This window comes from Phoenix dactylifera, chromosome 16 (assembly GCF_051530095.1).
Source record: "Phoenix dactylifera cultivar Ajwa chromosome 16, Ajwa_hap1_PhDact_Kaust_v1.1, whole genome shotgun sequence".
NCBI classification, from domain to species: Eukaryota; Viridiplantae; Streptophyta; class Magnoliopsida; order Arecales; family Arecaceae; genus Phoenix; species Phoenix dactylifera.
Genome location: NC_143205.1, coordinates 21,997,625 through 22,019,542, shown reverse-complemented (window position 1 = coordinate 22,019,542; position 21,918 = coordinate 21,997,625). Strand labels below are relative to the sequence as shown.

General features: G+C 40.8%; 2 protein-coding genes across 3 annotated transcripts; both read right to left on the bottom strand.

Annotated features, from left to right (window-relative positions):
• Positions 1-280: 280 nt before the first annotated feature.
• RLK4 (receptor-like protein kinase 4) lies at positions 281-3,295 on the bottom strand. The gene has a single exon (XM_008789196.6). The coding sequence runs from the start codon at positions 2,929-2,931 to the stop codon at positions 457-459; it is 2,475 nt and encodes an 824-aa protein (XP_008787418.4). The 5' UTR covers positions 2,932-3,295; the 3' UTR covers positions 281-456.
• A 3,656-nt stretch (positions 3,296-6,951) lies between these two features.
• LOC103705477 (putative E3 ubiquitin-protein ligase RHB1A) lies at positions 6,952-21,237 on the bottom strand. Of its 2 annotated transcripts, none has more exons than XM_008789197.6 (5): positions 20,940-21,237; positions 12,989-13,133; positions 9,170-9,590; positions 8,092-8,201; positions 6,952-7,586 (listed from the first exon to the last, which is right to left on the bottom strand). In XM_008789197.6, the coding sequence occupies exons 2-5, from the start codon at positions 13,052-13,054 to the stop codon at positions 7,554-7,556; spliced, it is 630 nt and encodes a 209-aa protein (XP_008787419.1). In that variant the 5' UTR covers positions 13,055-13,133; positions 20,940-21,237; the 3' UTR covers positions 6,952-7,553. The 2 variants fall into 2 exon arrangements, with proteins under 2 accessions (XP_008787419.1, XP_017697864.1); XM_017842375.5 differs by having other exon boundaries at positions 21,022-21,161.
• Positions 21,238-21,918: the final 681 nt, after the last annotated feature.

The following is a 21,918-nucleotide window of genomic DNA, read 5'->3' as shown; positions in this document are numbered from 1 at the left end:
CATTGCCAATCGAAGCTACTCAAAAAAATATTTCATGACATTTTTTTTGTTGCTTTATGATACTTATTAGTGAAAATTGCATATTGTAGACCATTTCGTGTAGCGTCATAATAGGACGATGGGTGGCGACGAAATAGTCGGCGAGGGCGATGAATCGAAGGTACCTCTCTCTCCTTTCTCATCTCTTAAATTATCTTTTTTCTATATTTTATTATACATATAGCATATATTTTTCTCTTTTGTTTTCTTTCGTTCCACATGACGTGATGAGGAGCAAGCAGGAAAAAACTTCGACCGATAATATCAAAAATAAAAATATGGTCTTTTTGTTTTGCAAAAGACCTTTTCGGCCCACTAGGTGATGGAAGTTTGACTCACCTAAGTGGCCGTACCACACTACCCTTTGGGCCCACGAACATTTTCCCAGGCCCACCAACCCTGAGGTCCCTTGCTCCTCTAACTCGTCAAGTCCTGCGACTCGGACTTACCCGATCCGGCTTCTGCAATCCGGTCCGACTCGGCCGGACCGGCCGAGGTCGTTCCATCCGAACCGCTGCCGCTCCACGACGATGAGACCCCGCCCGCCGGCGGGAACGAGTCCCCTGCCACTAGCGCCTCCAGAAGCCGCGGCAGCAGCGGTACGGTCACTTCCACGGTGCCCTCCAGCATCTTCACCACCGTCCCCATGGCCGGCCGCGCCGCCTCCTCGTCCTGGATGCACCACACAGCCACCCGCGCCGCCCGCTCCGCCTCCCCCCGGTCGTACTCTCCGTCCAGCCCTGGGTCCACCACCGCCGCCACCTCCCCCTCTACGATCCTCCTTGCCGCCCAGGGCGGCAAGAACCACCCGTCCTCCGCCTCCGGCGGCGTTGACGCTTCCACGTTGCGCCGCCCGCCCAGGATCTCCAGCAGCGTCATACCGTAGCTGTACACGTCTGCCTTGGCGGTGATCGCCGTTCCAGAGATCCATTCCGGCGCGACATATCCCCGCGTCCCCCTCATCGCCGTCATCACCCGGCTCCGATCCCGGCCGACAAGCTTCGCCAGCCCGAAATCCGACACCTTCGGGGTGAAGTCGCCGTCAAGCAAGATGTTTTCTGGCTTGATGTCACAATGGATGATGCGGTCCCGGCACTCCTCGTGGAGGTAGGCGATACCCCTCGCCGTGCCGACGGCGATCCGGAACCTCGCCGCCCAACTTAGCGGCGGCCGGCAGTCGCGGCAGAGGTAGGCGCTAAGAGGGCCGAGGGGCATGTAGTCGTAGACGAGGATGCGGTGGGGATCGTCGGAGCAGAAGCCCCGGAGGCGGACCAGGTTCACGTGGTGGACGCTCCCTATGGTGCGGACCTCCGCCCGGAACTCCCGATCGCCCCCGCCGCCAACGGGGCGCTCCAGCCGCTTCACGGCCACCGAGGTGGAGACCGGGAGCTCGCCGCGGAAGACCGCGCCGAAGCTCCCGTGACCTAGCTTCTCCGAGAAGCCCCGCGTCGCGGCCAAGAGCTCCTTGTAGGTGAACACCTTTAGGTTCGAGAAAGCTCCTTCGTCTTCCTCTCCTCCTTTCCCTTCTTCTCTTCTCCACTTCCTTCTCAAGACCACTAGTAAAGCAATCGATCCCAAAATCGCTGAGAAGCCACCACAGCTTATGGCGATTAAAGTCGTTTTCTTCCATGTCGCTTTGGATTTCTTCGAAAAGCTACAGCTCGAGGCCGAAACCCTAAGGAAGAAAATCGGAGAATCCGTGCTGTTCCGGAGATTATAGGCGTTGCCGTACAAATTCCGGCAAGCGCTGGTTTCGGAATTGTAGTTTAGACCGAAGCAGGAGCAATTTCTCCGGCAGAAGTCCTCGCAGGAGCTCCGGCTTACGCCGGAAATTTCGACCGCGACGAGGCCGTCGAGATCGACTGCGCCGATCTCCTGGAATCCGTCGGCGGAGCAGGGGGAGTCGTCATCGCTGGAGCACCCGCCAGAGAAGTCGCCGGAGCTCCAGGCTGCAGAATCGGCGGGGTGGAGCCCGGAGGGGCAGTCGCAGGGATGGAGGCTACCGACGCAGAGACCGAGCCTCCCGCAGCGGCCGTAAACCCGGCAGACGCTGTCCGGCCGGGACCAGAACATGTCCCAGCTCGCCGCCTGCGGCGACCAAGTGTACTGCATGAGCTGCCCGGAGGAATCGACGACGAACCTCGTCAAGACAGGCCCCGCGCCCTCCGTCGGAGCCGGGACCACCGAGTAGGAGAAGGACGCTTTCGGGCCGAACGGGTCCAAGAACGAAAAGCGGTAGATGTAACGCACCGTCATCTCCGGCACGCCGGCGAACAGTTTCCCCGTCCAATTCCCGGTCGACCAGTAGCGGGCGGAGCCGTCGAACGCGAGCTCGAACTCGCCGCCTCGGAGGCGGAGGGAGTAGAGGCCCGGGGAGGGGTCGGAGGGGCTCCGCCACGAGACCAGAGGGCGGCTAGGAGTGACGGCCATGTCCGGGAGCCAAGTGTCGGCGGGGTGGTCGAAGCTCTGCCAGACGGGGGCGCCGCCGGGGGAGAGGAGGAGGAAGTTGCCGGAGTCGAGGAGGCGGACGGCGGAGGCGGGGCGGAGGTTGTCGGAGATCCAGAGAAGGGAGCCGGAGGAGTCGGCGACGGCGAGGCGGCCGTCGGGGTTGGTGAGGAGGGCGGAGGGCGAGTCGATGCGGCGGGGGACGGGGGCGGCGCGGTTGGCGACCCAGACGACGGTGCGAATGGGGAGGGAGGCGTACCAGATGGCGAGGAAACAGGCGACGCCGCCGTTGGGGCAGAAGAAGCCGAGCTCGAAGGTCCGGTTGGGGCTCCGAAGGGTGGAGTTGCCGACGATCAGCACGGTGGCGATAGTGGCATTGAGCTCGGACGCCATGGGAGCACCGAGAAGAGCTAAGAAGAAGAGGAGATGGTAGGCTTTTCTCGCCATTTTCACGGAATTTTCAGCATATCTGACAGAAGGGGCAGCGAGACTAGCGGTCGGCTCCGCTACTTCACGAGCGGACAAAGGAAGGGGCGGAGAGAAAACTGGACAAACTCTTCATTTTTTGGTACAAAAAACTCTTCATTTTCGAGTATTGGATTTTCTCCAGTGCTCTTTGGCTCGTTAATTCGGCAGCCCATTTATACCAACATGACGCTTTCCCCGTTCCAATGCCGCAAGAGCAAAAGATAAGCTTGATTAAGTTTATTTTTTTTCTTTTCTTTTTTTAGTTTTTCGTTTCCTCATGAACCATCAGCCTCTCCCCTCTCTTTCTACCTCCTCTCTCCCCCTTATTTATACCGGAAATTCCAAACGGGCTCTAACGGCTGACCACCTTTGCAACTAAGCTTATCCTTTAAAAATTAGTTGAAAGTTATTTTTTAAAAATATAAAAAAATTATATAATTAAGTTTTATATAATAAATATATAAATTATAAAATATAACTTTTGTATAAATATGATATTATCGATAGGTGAAGCTTGAAGTAACAGTAAAAATGCTCTGTTATGATATAGAAATTACGGAACAGCAAACTCTGTAATGACTTAAAGATTACGAGTTCAAAATATGGGAACAATCTTGATACCTCCATAAATTCATAATGATAGAGATTTCATGCATTGAATCATCTTTTGACTTCTCAAATCAATAATGATATAGGTGTCACGCACCGAACCATCCTTTGATACTTGATAATCATATATGTTGCAGGATTGTTTGTTCGCTCATAAGATATTCAAAGCTGCAAATAGAAAGCTGCACTTTGATACTTTATAATCATGTATGCTGCGGTCCTAATTTTCATGTATCACCTATTCAAAGCCGCCCGTGGCAAGTTGTGTTGCAGCCAAATATTATTATTAATTAACCCTGTACAGGTTAGTGCAAAAGCCTCTAACCACGCCGTACGAGATGCAATATTATAAGTTTCTCCACCTAATTCAAGCCAAAAATTAATAGTTAATGACATTTGACCCAACTTAGGACACCATCCAAATCGAACCTATATAAGTACGAGCTGGTCCACTTGCAAATGGATTCAGGTTAGTATCTTTTGCATGAAAAAATAATTAATTTTTTTCACGGCACTGATTATTGAATCCTATCCTACACAAATTTTAAAGTATTTTGAACTTTTTGGTTTATCCGTCTCCAATAGATCTCCAAGCATTATGCGCAACCCAACAGTAGATGGCGAGGCTTCTCTTGCGTGAAAGATACTAACTCTTGTCTTCCTCCAGTAGCAAGCATCCACTATTTTGAAAAAGCTAGAAGACAGACTGGATCGCTTTCTTTGCAGTACTTCACTCTAGAGCCATCACATAGGAGGCTCTGGAGTATGTGCCGCTGGTACTAGAGAGTATTATGACTGTAACTATTCTAGGCGTACCCACGACTGCATATGGTGAGATGCTGTTGCACCAAAAAAAGAAAAAAAATAGAAGGCAATGGTGACGTCTCATGGTCCGTTGGTATTCTGTGAGCCATTTTTGTGAGTCGACAAAGTCATCACCACTTTATAGCTAATTTTGATAACGACTTTATATGGCATGGGCGCACTCTTGCCTTTCCAAGTCTCCGCCTTGCGGCAGATCCGTCTTTGGGTGTCAGGTTCTATTGTTGAAAAAGATCAGAAACATGCATTCTTATTTGGCAGCCTCAATTTCCTACATTTGCTGCGCAATTGGCTGCTCAAGGCATAATGGTAAGATGGAAATGTTTTCTGACTGACGCTTGATGTATTTAAGCATTGCTGTCCACAAAACTCTATTGCACATTTTCCTTTTCGGGGAATGAAATTGTCCTCGAGCTCCATAGAACCAAAGATTAAACATCAAAACAAAATATTCAAAAACTAGGTCATTCCTCCGACCATTAGCAAGGCCAAACTCTGATATCACCTCATCGTCAAAAATCTAATAAGATATTGTTGTAGTTGAAATCTGACCTAATGGTGACCACGCCGGAGGAGTCGGAACAAAGAAAAGGTGGCGCCTCCTGCACTTCAGGGACCCTACACAAAGCCTCACTGAAGATTCCGATAAGGACCCTCTGATATGTAAGTTAGAGTGGATCTTGAGTAGGTCCAAAAGTCCTTAGGCGTTACCTAATGTGGGCTGTTTATAGTCCTTGCAGAGGTGTCCAGGTGGCGAAAGTATGGCCCGTCCTCATATGAGAGGAGATGGCTTTAGCCAGGTGGCGTGCAGCCAGGGCATGCTTGAGGCACACAGTGTAGGCCGTTCTTATGAACGGCATGGCGTTGGCAGATGTGGCAGGGTATGGCCCTTGACAGTAAACATAGCTAGGGCAGCATGGCGTCATCCTTAGTTAACGTGTCATGGCATGCCAACAAACAAAGCATGGTGTGGTGAGGTTGTAATGTACGACCGCATGTGCGGGTGTGAGCGCGCACATAGGTGCGTACGTGGATGCGGCCGCAGGCGAGGTCAGGCTCGCTTGGAGGCTGCAGCATATACTTGGCATGGTCAGCTCAGTGGACGCTGAGGTCGGGCCGATTTGGGGGCCGGACATATATTTGGTGAGGTCAGCTCGGTGGGCTCTGAGATCAGCCTAGCCTTCTCAACTCTGAGGTCTGCTCAGTAGGGCGTTGAAGTCGAATCGATTCTTAGCGGAGCAAAGGTCTGCCTCGCTCTTAGCGAGGTCGAGGCCTATTTGGCTCTTGGTGGAGCCGAGGTCTGGCCTGCTCGGTGCTGAGGTCTGTTTGGCTAAAATTGAATGGTCCCATGCTGAGGTAGGACGATCCATTTTGCCTCCCATCAGGTATCAAATGCTGTGCATCTTGCTGGAGTATGAGGACATCAGCAATATATCCGCACTAGAGAAAGAAAATGGTAAAAATCAATGGAGTCAAACTGACGGCGTTCCTGTTACAGTTTCTATGGGCCAGTTTCTATGGGCCAATCAGGACCAGTGGTGACAAAAAGGCGCCTAACAAGCAGTGGATCCTTCAGGAACGGGAAAAATAAAATTCTCTCTCTGTCTCCCTCTTCTTCTTCTTCTTCTTCTCCTCTCTTTTTTTTTCTTCATCCTCCTAAGGCGGACGAGTCAAACTACATGAGCACACTCAATAAAATCAAAAAATAAAATATCACATAATGCCCTAGGCAAATTCTTTTCATGAGTCTATAAGGTGCCACCAGAGTGATTGGCCGCATAAGGCTACCTAGTTCGCAGCACTGTTGGCCTCCCTAAAGACGTGCTTAGCCTGAAAAACTATACCATCCCCGTCCATAGACCAAATATCCCAAAGCAAAAGGTGATCCCCACCTAAGCCACTCGGGCTTCTTGAATCCAACCTTTACAGTGACCAGTATCCGTCGACTATAGCGAATACCTACCCAAGCCACCTCGCAGCCCAGCTCGAGGCACAAAATTCTTTTTTCTATAAAAAGAAAAGGCAACGGGTCCTCCATCCGCTAGTGAGAAAAATAGGCGACCAAGGAGACCTAATGAAAATACCAGTCTCAGTAAATAAAGACATAAGACATTATATACTGGAAACAAGAACAGGTTGAACATGTCCTCCAAGAGAGAAGCAGGAAAGCAGATTGCTGCCAAAATATCGCTCCCGCACCCCCTGAAAAAATAGTAATAAAAAAAACCGGGGCGCAAAAAGATGAAAAAAAAAACATCTCACGTACCCCCACCCCCACCCCTTTTTTCCAAAGAACGCAAAACATTTGCTAAATTCATGATACCATTACAACGCTCAAAGCCAATCCTGCTTTTTTGTCCCACAAGGCGTGGTTGGGGAGCGATTAAAGGAGGCCAATTATGTTAAGACACCATGATTGAAAATGAGAACAATGCTCCTCTCTCTCTCTCTCTCTCTCTCTCTCTCTCTCTCTCTCTCTCTCTCTCTCTCTCTCTATATATATATATATATATATATATATATATATATGTATATGTATATAAAGAAGATCATATTTCTTCAGCTATATGAAACAAAAACAAGAGATGTTTTATGGACCAGTATGCACCTTACATCCATGGATGAGAAACATCATAGAAAGAGGGAAAAAATCCGTATACAATTCAAATATTCAAGGCAGACGACATATGGCCAGGAGTCCCAGTATCTACATAGGCTTAAAACTATACAAAAGACAACCAACACACCGGGAGAGATTTCAGGATGAAAAAACGTAGCTTCCAAAAATATAGCAAAAGAATTGCTTGCCCCACGCCTGGTCCTAGCACAAGACCGCATCACTCTAAATTTCATCTGCCAGCTATTTCAGCACCAACAAAAAAAAAAAATCGACGCTTTACATGAATGATGCAAAAGAAAGCAAACATTTCAATCACATATCACTTTAGCCTCTTCCTTTCCTTTTTAGGCAATCCAAAAGAATTTGACCCACAATATAGACATCTGAGACTAGAAAGATTCGTCTTATGAACATACTACTGTAGAGGCATTGCTTCCACCAATTACTACTGAAAAGATGAGTACATCGTACTTCTCTATTCAGGCTGGCATCCACTCCAACAGGGCTGAAAAATAAAACCTCGCTATCGTAGCCTTGTAGACATCCAGTGCTACTGACTAGACATGTGATCGATCATCATGATCTGCAATAAGAAATCATATATATATTCAGTATTCTTAGGATAACAAAACACTGTTCAAAAGACAGACCATGAGAAGGCACATCCTCTCTTAATCCTTTTTTTCTTTTTTGCCTATTTAGACCCCCTTTATTTTATTTATTTATTTATTTATTTATTATTTTTGGTGGGGAGGTTATATATAGTTCACATGCATCATTAGTACATTATTCTTCCCAATTTTCGACTGGTACATTAACCCCTGGCTTTTCACTTTTTTAAAATATGTTACAGATTGCTAAGATATATATAGATTATGAGGCAGGTAAAGACTATATTTTCAACAAACCTCATGAAAATCATTTATACATATACACAGATATTGATCAACATCTATGGTTTTCCAGCAATTAATATTCTGCAGAAGCACAAGAACTTGGCTTGGCAACAACGTACTGAAACAAAATTGCCAAATAAAGAGGCATTATATAATTATTTAAAAACAACTGAAATTCTCTGCTAGGCAAACCTGGTCACAAATGGGGCAAGTATCGCTTCTCTCCATCCACTCAAGAATGCAAGAGAGGTGAAAGTGATGTTCGCATTTCGTTAAAATGCGAGGGTTCTCAGCATCATATTCTGCAAAAGAAAAAGGCAATGAAAATTCATCAGATTCTTTAGCTATTAGTGCATTACAAAAATCAAGGTCGTTCAAGCATTTGTGATTGATCCACCATCAAGAAAATAGACTCCTGATAAATGCCATCAATCATGACGTGTAGACACTTCATGAGAGTCCACAAACAAGAACTTGCTCGCATGCAGGTCTTGAACTTGAATAAACTAACCTGCCGCTGATTGTTCACTTGCTTAGGAATATATATCAATTTCGGTATCATCTTAAATATGATCAATTTTCAGAAGTGAAAAGCATATGATTTTTGAAATAGGAGGAAAATTTCACGTGGCAACAATATGAATACTAGCTTGATTCAAAGCAAAATGAGTGCCAATAACAAGAGGAAACTTGCAGTATCTATACAACTACAAGGTTAAACAACTTTCTTGGTGGTGATATATTATAGTTGCTAACAACTACAGCTGTTTCTCACAAACTACTAAAACAGAATAGAGAAGCACATAGCCCATAATACTATACTTGACTGATAGTTGACTAAAGAAAAAGATAGCTATTTGATCAACCAAATCAATCAACTAGTCCTTATTGTTTACTTTTTGGAAAAGGAATACATTATCTGCTTCATAAATCATAAGTTCGGTAATGCTTCATAGTTAGTTAAAGCAGGATGTGCCCAGTACAAAGAAGCCATAGGAGTTTAAAATATTATCCTCAATGTTTAGGAAACACATTCTTTCCTTCATGACTTTTAAAGTCAAAAAGAAAATGCAGCTTAAACGTTACAGGTTTCTAGAAGCAACTAGCCATATAGATTATCATGTTTCTTTCATTTTAATCAATGTTATCAACACAAGTGACATCCAGAACAAGTTACCAAAATTGAAAAACCTATCCTCATCCTCCCACATCAGATAGTTCATTAAGTGCAAAGTATATTTCGTCATTGCAATCTGGCACAAAACATTACCTTCAAGACAAGTGGGGCAAACATCTTCATCATCAATAACTGAAACAATAGGTGCATCCACCTTGGAAGGTTCATCTTCTGTTTCAGGGGGCTCATGTTCAAAATCAGTTTTACTCTTGCAGCCAGACTTTTCCAAAGTCTGACATGTATCTGATCCTTCTAACCTTCCATCAGTTTCTCCTATTGGCTGGGAATCTGCTGGTTGCACATGATCAGTCTTGATTCCACGATATTCCAAGTTTCCAGGAGTAGTTTGTGAACTTGTTAAGCCCACATCATAAGGCAATGGTGCAGGAGGTGCTTGGTAAGTGCCTGGAGTAGATGTCTCCAAATTTGTATCAACAATTAATCCACTAGATACTACAGAAGATGTACCATGGGTGGCAGACAATGGTTCATGCTCTTCTAAATCTTGCGGGCACTGCATAAAGGACCAAGTTTTGACAATATGTATTTAGATGAAAAACTCGAATCTCAAAATGAATTATCCTGACATTTGGATCTATTGATGAAAAAATAATAATAATAAAAGAGCTTTAGTATATTTTAGTATAGCAAGATGTGTTAGCTAGCAAAAATCTCCAATGCAATTGAAGCTGGTGCAAATTAGTCGGGTATAGAGATGCTTCACCTCCAAATTCCTCCAAACTAATCAAAATTATAGAAAACAGCCATCACGTAAAATATTGTAAACTACATAAAGGAAAACACCACAACACTCGTTTGACAATATGTAAAATCCATTAGGAGCGAATGCATGTAAAATCTCAATATACACCATCAATGAACCAATTTCTATAAAAAATAATATTGTATTAAATGTGTATATCTTTTTATAAATCTAGCAGACTACAGATACAAATATCTTTAAGATCAGCTGATGATGCTCATGCTATGAAATATTTGACTCCTTAGATGCTTTAGCAAAGGCACAGCTGATGATGCTCATGCTATGAAATATTTGACTCCTTAGATGCTTTAGCAAAGGCACGAGAGATCATGCATCAGCTTTAAACAGGTTACCAACAACAGAAGCATGGACATTACAAACATCAGTAGATTGGACATCCCTGAAAAGATCTTGAAAACTCAAAATATACCATGAAGAAAAGAAAATAACAAAAAAATAACAAAAGATTTCTCTGATTACTTTGAAATTGCACTTAGCAACCATACCAAGGGGCTATAGGGAAAGGTAGTTGGATGGATAATTCAAGATTAATTAGCAGAATCTCGAAATATAAAATAGAAAATGGGCTTCAAACACCTTGTTGAAGGACATAAGCAAGGAATACTTTTCATGTCAAACCTACTTATGCCAGACATAACTCTTTGAAGTAAAAGCTATCATAAGCTATTACTGGCTCGAAGCCTTTAGTTATGCTTATATGCTTTTTTCTTAATGGGCAGAGGCACCCTCAACAAAGAGTTATTCCAAAAATCGTGGCTAAGCAAAAGTAGGAACAGTTACTATTTCTATTGCACATTTTCTTATCCATAAACAAAATGCAGCCTAATAGAGCATGTGATCATAAATTAAATTTGGCCATAAGAATTTATGTGTAAAAAGTTGGACATGTGCATTAGTTCAAAATGTTTAGTAATTCTCAAGTAAATCAATTACACTACCTGAGTGCTTATAGAGAAGAGGAAAGGTACATCGGTCAGTGGATACCGCGTCTAATATTGAACCAAGGTCAAAGGAATGGGAATGTGCCATTATAGTTTTACATGGTTATCATATATCATTAATGATTTAATTCTGCAATAGAAATTAAAATGTTGGGTATGAAGAGGCACATGAGCAAAAATGACTGAAGGCAACAGATGGGTACAGAACGACCACATATGAAGTCACCATTTAGGAGAACATGACCATGAATGACAAAGTCAAAAACATGAAGTTCACAATAAATCAAAGTATTTTTTTTTTTTTTTGATTTGCACAAATCCAGTGTTAAAAATATAAGATCTAGTGCTTGGATATGTGAAGCTGTGATCACATTAGTCAATGAAAAGCTTGCAGGAAGTTTTTCCATCAATTTTTTTTCTATGTATAAATTTATAAATGCACTGCCAGTATCAGTAGATGCACTACCACTATTTCTCTTTAAAAAGAGAGAATAAAATGACATAGGCATATGTAGTAAAGAGTGAATTATACTGAGTGAGTTTTTATCATATCAAGAGACTTAAAATGATGCTCAATCACAGCTATTGGTAAAATCAAACTGATGCAAAGCGACATTAATTCTCACATTCAAGAAAAAGACCCTCTATCTAGTAGTAATCACATAACAATTTCAATACCAGAAATAATAGGCAAAGAAGATAAGGACATGAACAAATGCCACCATGTCCACATGAATCAACTAGCCAAAATTAAACCAATTAGCTTCATGTAATTTCCTTCTATAAGGTTACAGATGAATAGCTGTCCAACCTTCATGTTTGTCATGGACAACTTCACACATTTAATATTGGAGTTACATAAGAGTTACTTGACGATTGCCTCAATTCAAGCCTGGGGTCTCAATGTTCCTAGCATCTTGTGGATAATTAATGAGGCTTTATAGCATGAAAAAGGGCATAATTAGTAAGAGGTTCATGCTAGAGGCCTCTAAGCTATGCCTTCTACGAAGAAAGTACAAGTAGCACTTTGATTAGTTCAAGAACCAAATAGAAGGGAATAATTCCATCTCGGCATGCAAAAAATATAAACTAAAGGCTTGTTTGGATGATTGGGTTGAAAATCCTATAGAATTTGTGGGTTGGGCCAGTACAACCAACAAGGTCATAAAACTACAGCCTGGGTTAGCCTTTTTTTTCTTCCTATGGGATTCGGGCCAGCCCACTCCAAACCTATTCCTGGGTATTTATGAATATAGGCCTAACTCGGCCTATGGTCCTATGATCTTGCTAATTGTACTGGCCCAACTCACGAATCCTATAGGATTGTTAGCCCAATCATCCAAACAAGCCTTTAGTTGATATTTTTGCATGCTTGTAGGCTCAAAGTCCAAACCAAGTAATGGTAAGATAGATTATTGTTTACATTTTAAGATGTATGCACATTAGCATGGAGAATATGGGATCCAAAACAAATTTCATCATGAAGTTCAAATTCCAAACAAAACATGACATCTATTACCTTGCTTCATCTCACATTAACATTATCAAAACTTTTAAACCTTCTTCGTGCATGTCAATGAACCTTGCACTTCACCTCGACAGTCTAGATACCTTGCTTACACCTTCACCCTTTTTTTATTGCTTAGTCATTTCTTCTAAATAAATATATCTCAGGTGCTGCTTTATATGTCAAGCTTTATTCCTGCCATGTCCTAACACTCTGACTTGCAACATGACGAACCAAACTGTATCTGTATCAGAAGCAACTGAAGTTCTACTTAAGTTATAATATTTTTATTTTATAAATCCTGAAGTTACTTTTTATTTAGTACAGCTATCCTAAAGTCTCCACTTTCCCTCTTAGACCCAGTATAAAAGCAGTATATTAACAAACTCAGGGAAATCATGAGAAAAATAATAATCAAGCTTCTTCCATGTTTGGCAAATGAGAGCAGCAGGGGGAAGTGTAATCCATAGTTCCTTTCACTTAAAGCATAAAGCAAGCAAGTAAATCCACCTTTCAACAAATAAAAGACATATAAATTCATATTTTAGGTATAAAAGCATTATTCAGCTAAAAACTGAATTAAATTGCTAATAGCAGATCAAAACTATAAACAAGATAGGTTAAATTTTACATATATTATTTTAGAAAAAATAACTAATAGAAAAGCAGGAACTACGCACATAGTAATAAACTGGTGCCGTATCTGCTTCAGCTCTTCTGGATGAACAGCAACAGCAACCACCCATTTTCTATTTTTCTGTTTGTTGAGTTCAACACTGTAGTCCAACAGTAATTATAGGTTGTTGGAGCATTGTTTCCTGTAGTCTGACATAACAGACAACAAGTCTATTAGCTGCAGAACACACCTCTGGATTCATATTTTTTTAGCATGGCTCAAGCCAGAAATAGTGATGTGATATATAAGGAAGCATAATATATATATATATATATATATATATATTTGGATAAAACATTTTTCAGTGGGAAAACATGTGCGAAAGAAATAAGTCAAAAAAATGTTTAAACATGGTTATCCAAACAAGCTAGTAAAGCCATCACAAACCAGAATTATTCCAATCTAAGAAATACGTGCATAAAGATTTAAAATGACAAAAAGGAGGATCTCAAAAAACTGGTGCATGTTTTAACGTAATTACAGCTTGATGTTAAATCATATGTCTACCAAGTGCTGGATCCAAAGCCTGTATCAGGTTGTCGGCCAGTGAAACTGAGGTTAACATGAAATTCTCAACTCATAAAAAGGTCTTTTTAACTCATTTGATCAATGATTCTTTGATCAATGACTGCCAAAAAAATCTTCATATAGACCATCATACATATATTAATCATGATCAAAGGATTGTAATCATTTTCATACATTTCGATCATCAAAATATTATTAAAAAACTCATGATCTAGAACTAATGTTGGTCTGCACCACCAAGAGTTCTTCATGTTACACGTAGGAATTGTCAAAGGTTGTTGCTTTCATGCAATATCGATGACCACATCACTAATCGTTTGATCCTAATGAGCAATCCTCCAAATAATCAACAACCACAATCACATACTTTACTTCACAATGGCTCACATGATCTTCCCTCGACCTAACCAGGGAAAGTACATTTAACCAGGCCAAACAATTTAGACGACAGATTAAAATTTATACACAATTTATCCAATCCTTAGATGCCATCTGCATAACAGAACTCCTAACTCCTAAAACAATTTAGTATAAAATCAATAAATCTTTGACAAATAAGGCTTCCTGAAATTTGACCATAATCAAATTGTATCGACAAGATTTTGATTCACGGTAGTACACCTCATTATGCGTATACCAAGTTCCAATTATAATCTCTAAACATGAATGGCTATAAGTTTTCACAAAGGATTTTGGATATTCAACAATCAAAAGTCAGAACACTCGAAATATCCTCTATACTTCCTATAATGACGTGTACAGATATCTGATGTCTTAGTCCTCCAACTGCACAAGGCTGCAAAGTTAACATCCTCCTCAGAAATACATCAGCATCCATGGATTTGGAGCTCAATGACCCCTGCTAGACTGTGATATTATAATATCTGTTTGCACTATAGCTTAATCATACAAGACCAAGCAACTACTGCGCATCAATCAGATAGAGGCTCTTTCGCTACCACCTTAAGAGTATAAGTCACCCTTCCATGTCCACTAACCTACAACATAGTTCAGTCTACAATCCAAAATGACACTTGATTCTTGAAGACATAATTAACCAGATGTCTGGAAAAAGCAGACTTGAAAAGAAATTTCAGCTCAACAATCTCATTTTAGCCTGATAAGATTATCAAGCTCTTGAAAAATCCCTTCATAGATATGATAAGCAAACAACAAATCAAGTAAGCCTAACAGTTTTATCAGGAATTGCTGCTCAAAACTTTATCGCGAGTTCAAGAGCAATTTTTGTTGGCAGATTTTTGAAAGGAACTCTAGCAACCCTAACCATAGACTTGCTCCAACTGGTGAGGGAAGACGAAGCGTGAAGAAATGGCAAGAGTACAAAATGTATACATGGCTTTTGTGTACGTAACAAGTCATATCTCGAAACAACACAAGAAGCAATCTAGCAGGCATTCTAAATTACATTGAGATTAAAACTGTCTTAAGTAGCTATCTTAAAAAAAGAGTTTCCAGTCAGTGAACATACACCAAGAGCCAACCTTAATGCTCTTTCGTATATATCAAGTCCCCAGTGAACTAATTTTTGATCTTCAAATGGTTGTTCTATGGTTTATGCTACTCAAAGAGAAAACACTAGAAGAAGCATGTAATGCATCTATCGTTGGTTAAATAGTTTGATCTACGGGTGCAAATGAGCCCAGCAACTTGCGAGCCGCTCGAGCCCAACTCGGGTCCAAGGTCGACTTGACTTGACTATTATCAAGATCGAGTCAAGCTCAAGTAGCAGAATACTCGATTTAAAACCTCATGAGCCAGTCGAGTGTATATATATATATATATATTATTTTATTTTATTTATAATATATTATTGATTTGGTATTTTAAAATAAAATATAATATTATATTTTTTAGTTATGACCAATGCTCAAATTCGAGCATGGGCTCAAGTATAGCTCAATTGATATTCGAGTCGAGTTGATCTCAAGTATTGCTTTTTTCGATCGAATCGAGTTAGAGCTTGGATATTAAGGATTGATCGATCTCGAGTCGAGTTTTGGGCTCAAGTATTTTGAATCGAGTTAAGCTCGAGCCTCTAGCTACTTGGCTCGGCTCGATTGCACCCCTAGTCTGACCTTTTAAAAAATATAAAAGTAGTGCAGTAGTCCCAACAGCAAACATACCACTACTTAGAGAATACATAGGATAAAGCAATTCATTTTCAGCACAACAAAGTCTCTATCCCTCTCAAATTAATCATGCAAAGTTAGAGAAGTTTGAATTAGATGACCAAGTGGCCTGCAACATAGTCACGAAGTCAACAATCTACTAGGTCCAATTCACTAGAAGGCAAGGTTTGTTGAACCATGCCAAACCGGTTGGCTCGGGGTATACTAAACCAGACAGATTGATTACCGGCACAATTCAGTCCATCGGTTCAAAACAGAGAGAGGATAGAGATAGGAAAATATGGACTTCAGTTGGAAATTTTCAAAAAAAAATCAGGGCTCAGCTCCTGTTTTGTTTCGAAAATAGGGGCAACCTCCTATGGACAAGATGAGGGCTTTCAAACCCTCCTCTCCCCTTCCCTCTCAAGGCTTCTCCCTCCCCTCCCTCTCCCTCCGTCCTTCCCTCTCTCTTTTGCTCTCTCTCCTTCTCCCCCTCCCCCTCCCCCTTCCCCTCCCGCTCCAGCTCTTCCTTTGTCGGTACACCTTAAAACAACAAAATACGGACATGTACCGTGCCAAACCAGTCACTAGCGGATATGCCCTCTAGTACTAGTTGTGTTCCAACAAGATGAAGATGATAAACAAATTGTAGTCAATCTTAATATGCATGCGTGCAAAGTTGACAAACAGCTATATAGTAATAAATATGGTTGTTAAATGTAGCGTATGGTTGTTGATTGTAGCGAAAACCCTAGTAAGGTTATGGTAGAGGCCTACCTATAGTAAGGGAATTATCCTAGTAAAATCTTAGTTATTTTTTGCCCAAATTGTAGAAGACCGATACGGTGGCCAACTAGCTAATAGACTCATTGAAGTAAATCAATAAATAAATAATTAAATATGCGTCAAGCGTTACAAGACTAATGTTGTTACTTTCAAGAAGTCTCAAAACCTTGACAAACTCAATAGGTTAACTGTTGAAGACAACATGATAGGTCCATGATAACTCATATTTCCAATTCATGTATACCTAACTAAAGTCCATTGCTTGGGCATTCTTAAAATATGGGTTTTAAAGAGCAGATATGAGGTAATGCAAATTAGACCAGGCATTACATAAACTTGGGTACAATGGAAGGTGGGGTTGTAAATGTCTAAGTGTCAAGTCCATCAAATATATAAATTTTTTTTCCAAAGGACCTGTATTAATTTGTCATACCAATAAAAAATCACCAAGTCTAAGATTGTATAGATGATAAACCAAAAAATCTTCATATAGAGCATCAAAAAAAGACTAAACATTAATACAAGCATCATGATCATATTTATATCTTTTTATCATTGAAAGAACTCAAGATGTAGAATTAATATTGGTAACAAGATACACAATTACCAAGGTTCGTTCACAACACATATATGAATTTTCGAGGTATTGACAACACAATTAATACCAATAATTAGATAAACAGCTCCTTGAAACCAAAGTTTCTTCACAACATTTATAAATTGTTGAATCATTTATTTTATGCAGAGGGTAAGCTTTCATGCAACGGTAAAGTTGCTCCACTATTATCTGGAGGCAAGGTATGCCGTCTCGATACCAAGCACCGTATCAGTGACATCATGTTAGTGTCTCGGTATGCCCGGTACGAAGACTGATTTGGCATACTGAGTGGCGATACGCCGTCCGTACTACGTACCAGTACCATACCGATACAGTACACAATGCTCCATACTGTCTGATTCAGTACGGTATGGTATACCTTGTCTAGTGGTCACAAATTCAAAATACGAAAACAGCAACTCTGCATATTGGGAGGTAAGGCTGCATATCTTTGACCCTTCCTAGACCCTGAAGTGCCGGAAACCTCATACAACAAGCCGCTCTTTTTTCTTTTGTTTTTTTTTTTTTGGTACAACGACAATTCTTTTTTCTTTTGTTCAATACCAACAATCACAACATTAGTTCATCAGAGAATAACAAGCAATCTGCTAAAAAATCAATAACTCAAAACATCATAAGGAAGTTTTCAACTCCACTCTAGCACCACCTTTGTAGGCTAGTGGCAACAATTACCTCAATTTTACTGATTCACATACTTCGCACAATTCAACTTTAGAGAGGATCTAATTAGACTAAAAAATTTAAATTATTAATTAAGACCTTGAACACCATCTACATTCCATAACTCCCAAGTCTTTAATGGTAGCTGCATTTGGAAGCAGAAATAAGTTAATTTGAAGCACATGGTTTAACTTAGTCCCACACTTTATTACTCCAAAATAAACTACACCACCCACATGGTGGAGTAAATTATTCCTACATTAGTGGGGTAAAGGAGTTGGAAGCCAAAAAGTACCATCTTTCATTACTTGTTTTACCTTCAGAAAAAATGGTTTAACCCAAGTCCCATGAATGTTTGGTTAAAAAAGAGTGGACTAATTAGGTTAAATGACTTTTACTCCCTCTTATTCCACTTCTAGTCATAGTCTAAGCAAAATGTTCAAATAACAAAGGCAAGTCTAAGCAACTCAAGTTCAAATAACAAAGGCAAAGTAACAAATAGATTAAATAAATTTAAAACAAGTCAATACCCCAATCCTTGAATTTGTAATCAATTAAGTGACCCACTGAATTATCTGAATTCTATTTGTTTCATCTCTTGCCATTCATAGCTACAATCTCTCAAGTGTGCCATTTCATATTCCGCAACCAAAAGTCAGACCACTGTAAATATCCACTTTAATTCCTATTGTAAGTACGTGTAGACAACAGATGCTCTTCCCTCCAATGACACAAGACTGCTCTGATCTCGAAAAAACACCCACAAGGCAGCAAAGTCAGCATCATTAGATGCAAAACATAAGCATGGACCTTTTTTTGTATTCAACAACTAAAAGTCAGCTCACTGTAGACATCCTCTTTAATTCGCACAATGACTATACATAGATATCTGATGCTCTACTCCAAGTAAAAGCTGCAAAGTTTGCATCCAGGCAAAACATAACCATATATGGAGCGGGTGTTCAATGACCCAGAATTCCAGCTAGTAGACAGCAAGGATAGCAAATCAGAAGCACTACAGTGCATAAAATAACCTAGGACTGAATTGTGCCACAAAACCAACCTATTACCATGTATAGATCAAAGAAGCAGATTCTCATGACCAGCTTACAAGTATAACAGCTATAGCTTCTCCATTTATGTTGTTAATTCAGGCTACACCGCCTCTCATATCCAACATACATTTTGTCCCTATTACGAGCCAATGGAGAGAGCTCCAGCTGAAATCTGTAAGCTCAGGACAAACCCGACCATAGCTCAATCCTCGCATGAAAATTTAAAAGTCAAGCTCAAGATGACCCCAGTTCACTTGTGTTTGGCTTGGTTACACTCTACTTGTATGTTGAGGTTTCAGGTCCTGCCAATTTAAGGAATCCTTCCGAAGGAGTAGTGATCAAGTGTCATACCGATATCCATTTTCAAGTGTTGGGCGCACGTACTTAAGACTAAATCAAGGAGTCTAAATTACATAGTGAACGCGTACACAAAAAAAAAATCTTCATGTAGACCATCATAGAAAGACTAACTTTAACCAAAGGATTATTGTAGAAAGGACTCATGATGTAAAACCAATGTTGGTAATTAGAATCATAGCTTCTTGTTATCAAGGTTCCTGCACAACATCTGAATGAATAATTTTGGGATTGTTGGTTTTGTGCCACACCAACAGTTACATTATAAGTTCGCCGAAGCAAAAAAACAATCTTCAGCACCACCTCTCCAGGACTAGCGACAGCAATCACCAATGCTTTGGCACATCTGAAATTTGTATCGGTTCAAATAAACTTCATTCAGTTTGACGTCTGATGCGTGATCTAGCTGGACTAGAATATTGATAAGAATTTCTTACAAATTCATTCAGACCTTCAATACCACCTACATTCTATATCTCCCAAGCCTTTAAGCACCTCAAGATCAAATGACAAAGGTAAAATACTGACTAAATCACATAAATTAAAGTAATGCATCATCTGAATCCCACTTGAATTATAATCAAATGAATTGGTGCGCCTTATTATCTGAATTCTACCACTTACATCTCTCATTATTCATAGCTATAATTTCTGACATGAGCCTTCTCATATCAACAACCTAAAGTCATCCCACTGTAAACATCATATTTAATTCATATGATGGCTACATGTATATATCCGATGCTCTGACACTATGATTACAACTCTTTGATTCCTATGCAAGACTGCAAAATGTTGATCCATAGAGGCGATCATGACATACGCAGAAGAGGAGTTGAATGACCCTAAATCCTGATTATTCGTCCATGAGGATAACACACCTAAAGTATACAGCACATCAGAATAACTTAGAAATTAGGTTATATTTGGATCTCTTTATACCCCTTTGAAGAAAAACTGCTTTTGCTTCTCCACTAACCTACAAATATAGTTCGCTTGGTGATCCAATAAAGAACTCGACCTTTGAAAAGATACAACTAATTAAAGAATTGCAACAATCCAGAAAGCAAAGATAAAAAAAATTCACTAACTGCTTTTGAATCTCCCCTAGCCAAGAAGTTCAGCAAAGCAATTAACTTAATACATGAATAAATTGTGCCGCAACACCAAGCTACTACTACTTACTAATCAGACCATCTTTACTGCAAATATGACTGCTTTTGGTTCTCCACTAGCTGACAATATAGATCAGTTGATGATTGACCAAAGAGTTGTAATAATCCAAGATTTCAGAAAGAAATAGTTCACTAAATTCAGTTCATATATCTCATCTACTCAGATAAAAACATCAGCTCTGCAAGATCCCCACATAAACATCATACACAACCGCAACAAAGCCAGTAAACCCAGCAGCTCAGGAATGGGTTCACACTCCAAAGTTTATTAATAATTCAGGAACATTTTTTTCTAAAAACATGAAAGGAAATCCGATAATCAAATAAAGAACGACAAAAGTAAATCCGGAGCCACGTCACATGAGGTCTGATCACTTCGCAGAACACTAGCAACACTTTATACCAAGATTCATCGACAAGGATTCTAGACACGGACATCTCCCATTCATCATAAGCGGAAAAAAAAAATATCTAAAAGAACTCGTCAAGAATCATCCAGAACAGTGGAAAGATCCGACCCATGAACTCCAATTCCAGTCGCCCAAATCTAATCAAAGAATCACCGAATTCCTATATCAATCAATACAAGAACATCGACCGAAACTCCAAAAACAATATCATGAAGCAAAAGCGAGAAGAAACGCACCAGAATTCAAGATCCTAATAGAAGTCCACGGCTCGTAAAGATCGGGAGGAGGCGAAGAAGAACAAGAATCCAGGGGTTTTACCAGTAGAATGAAAGATCGCTGAAATTCCCCGCTTAAACCTCAGAGACGCTGACGAGGGTTTCTTCCGTCGTCGGAGAAGCGAGGATCGTCCCCGGCCTTCTCCGCTTCTCCATCGGAGAGAAAGAAAGAGAGTGGGAGGGGATTCCTCTTGAGACTTTATACCGTATAGAATATAAAGGCCGAGAACGGGTGCGAAAAATCAAATATCGAAATAAAAAAAAAGATCCGTTTCTTTATCTAAGAGAGAGCTGACGCTACCTTAATAGGAGTTCCGCATATAAATATATATACTTTGATCTATTTGCCGTCTTTTCGAGATCGGACGGTAAATATACAATCGCGTAGATATTTCTAAAAAGACGCATAGAGATTAAATTAGCGTGTGAAAGGGAAATCAGGCCGGGGAGAGACTGAAAAATGGGAAGAATTCTAGTTTTGTAGACTCGAGATTTCGTGCATACCTTTCCAAGCTCGGAAAATTTTTTCTACTGCATTCCAAATATGCCCCTTGAGAGAGTTTGCGGAGATTTATTCCCATGATGTCCCTGGACCCGTGGCGAAGGAGCGTGGGGTTTTGGAATTAATGCCACATGGCTTGTGTCGGGCTGATGTGGTGGTCCCCACCTAGCTTGTTTCAATGCCACGCGGTGGCACAAACAATCCAAGCCCGGCCTATAGACCGTTGTATGTGGACCTATCTAAGCCCAGTTTCAAGCGGGCTAAGCTATAGCGTTGCTGCTGGGCTAGCTTGTTTTGATTAAAGGCCAGCTTAATTTAGTGAAAGCCTTTATTTTGTCGGGGGAGAACCACTATTACTGCCTATTAGATCCAAAATATGATGGACATATTCTTGATAAAGGACTAGCACTAATTTTCCTTTGATATCTTAGTCAAGTT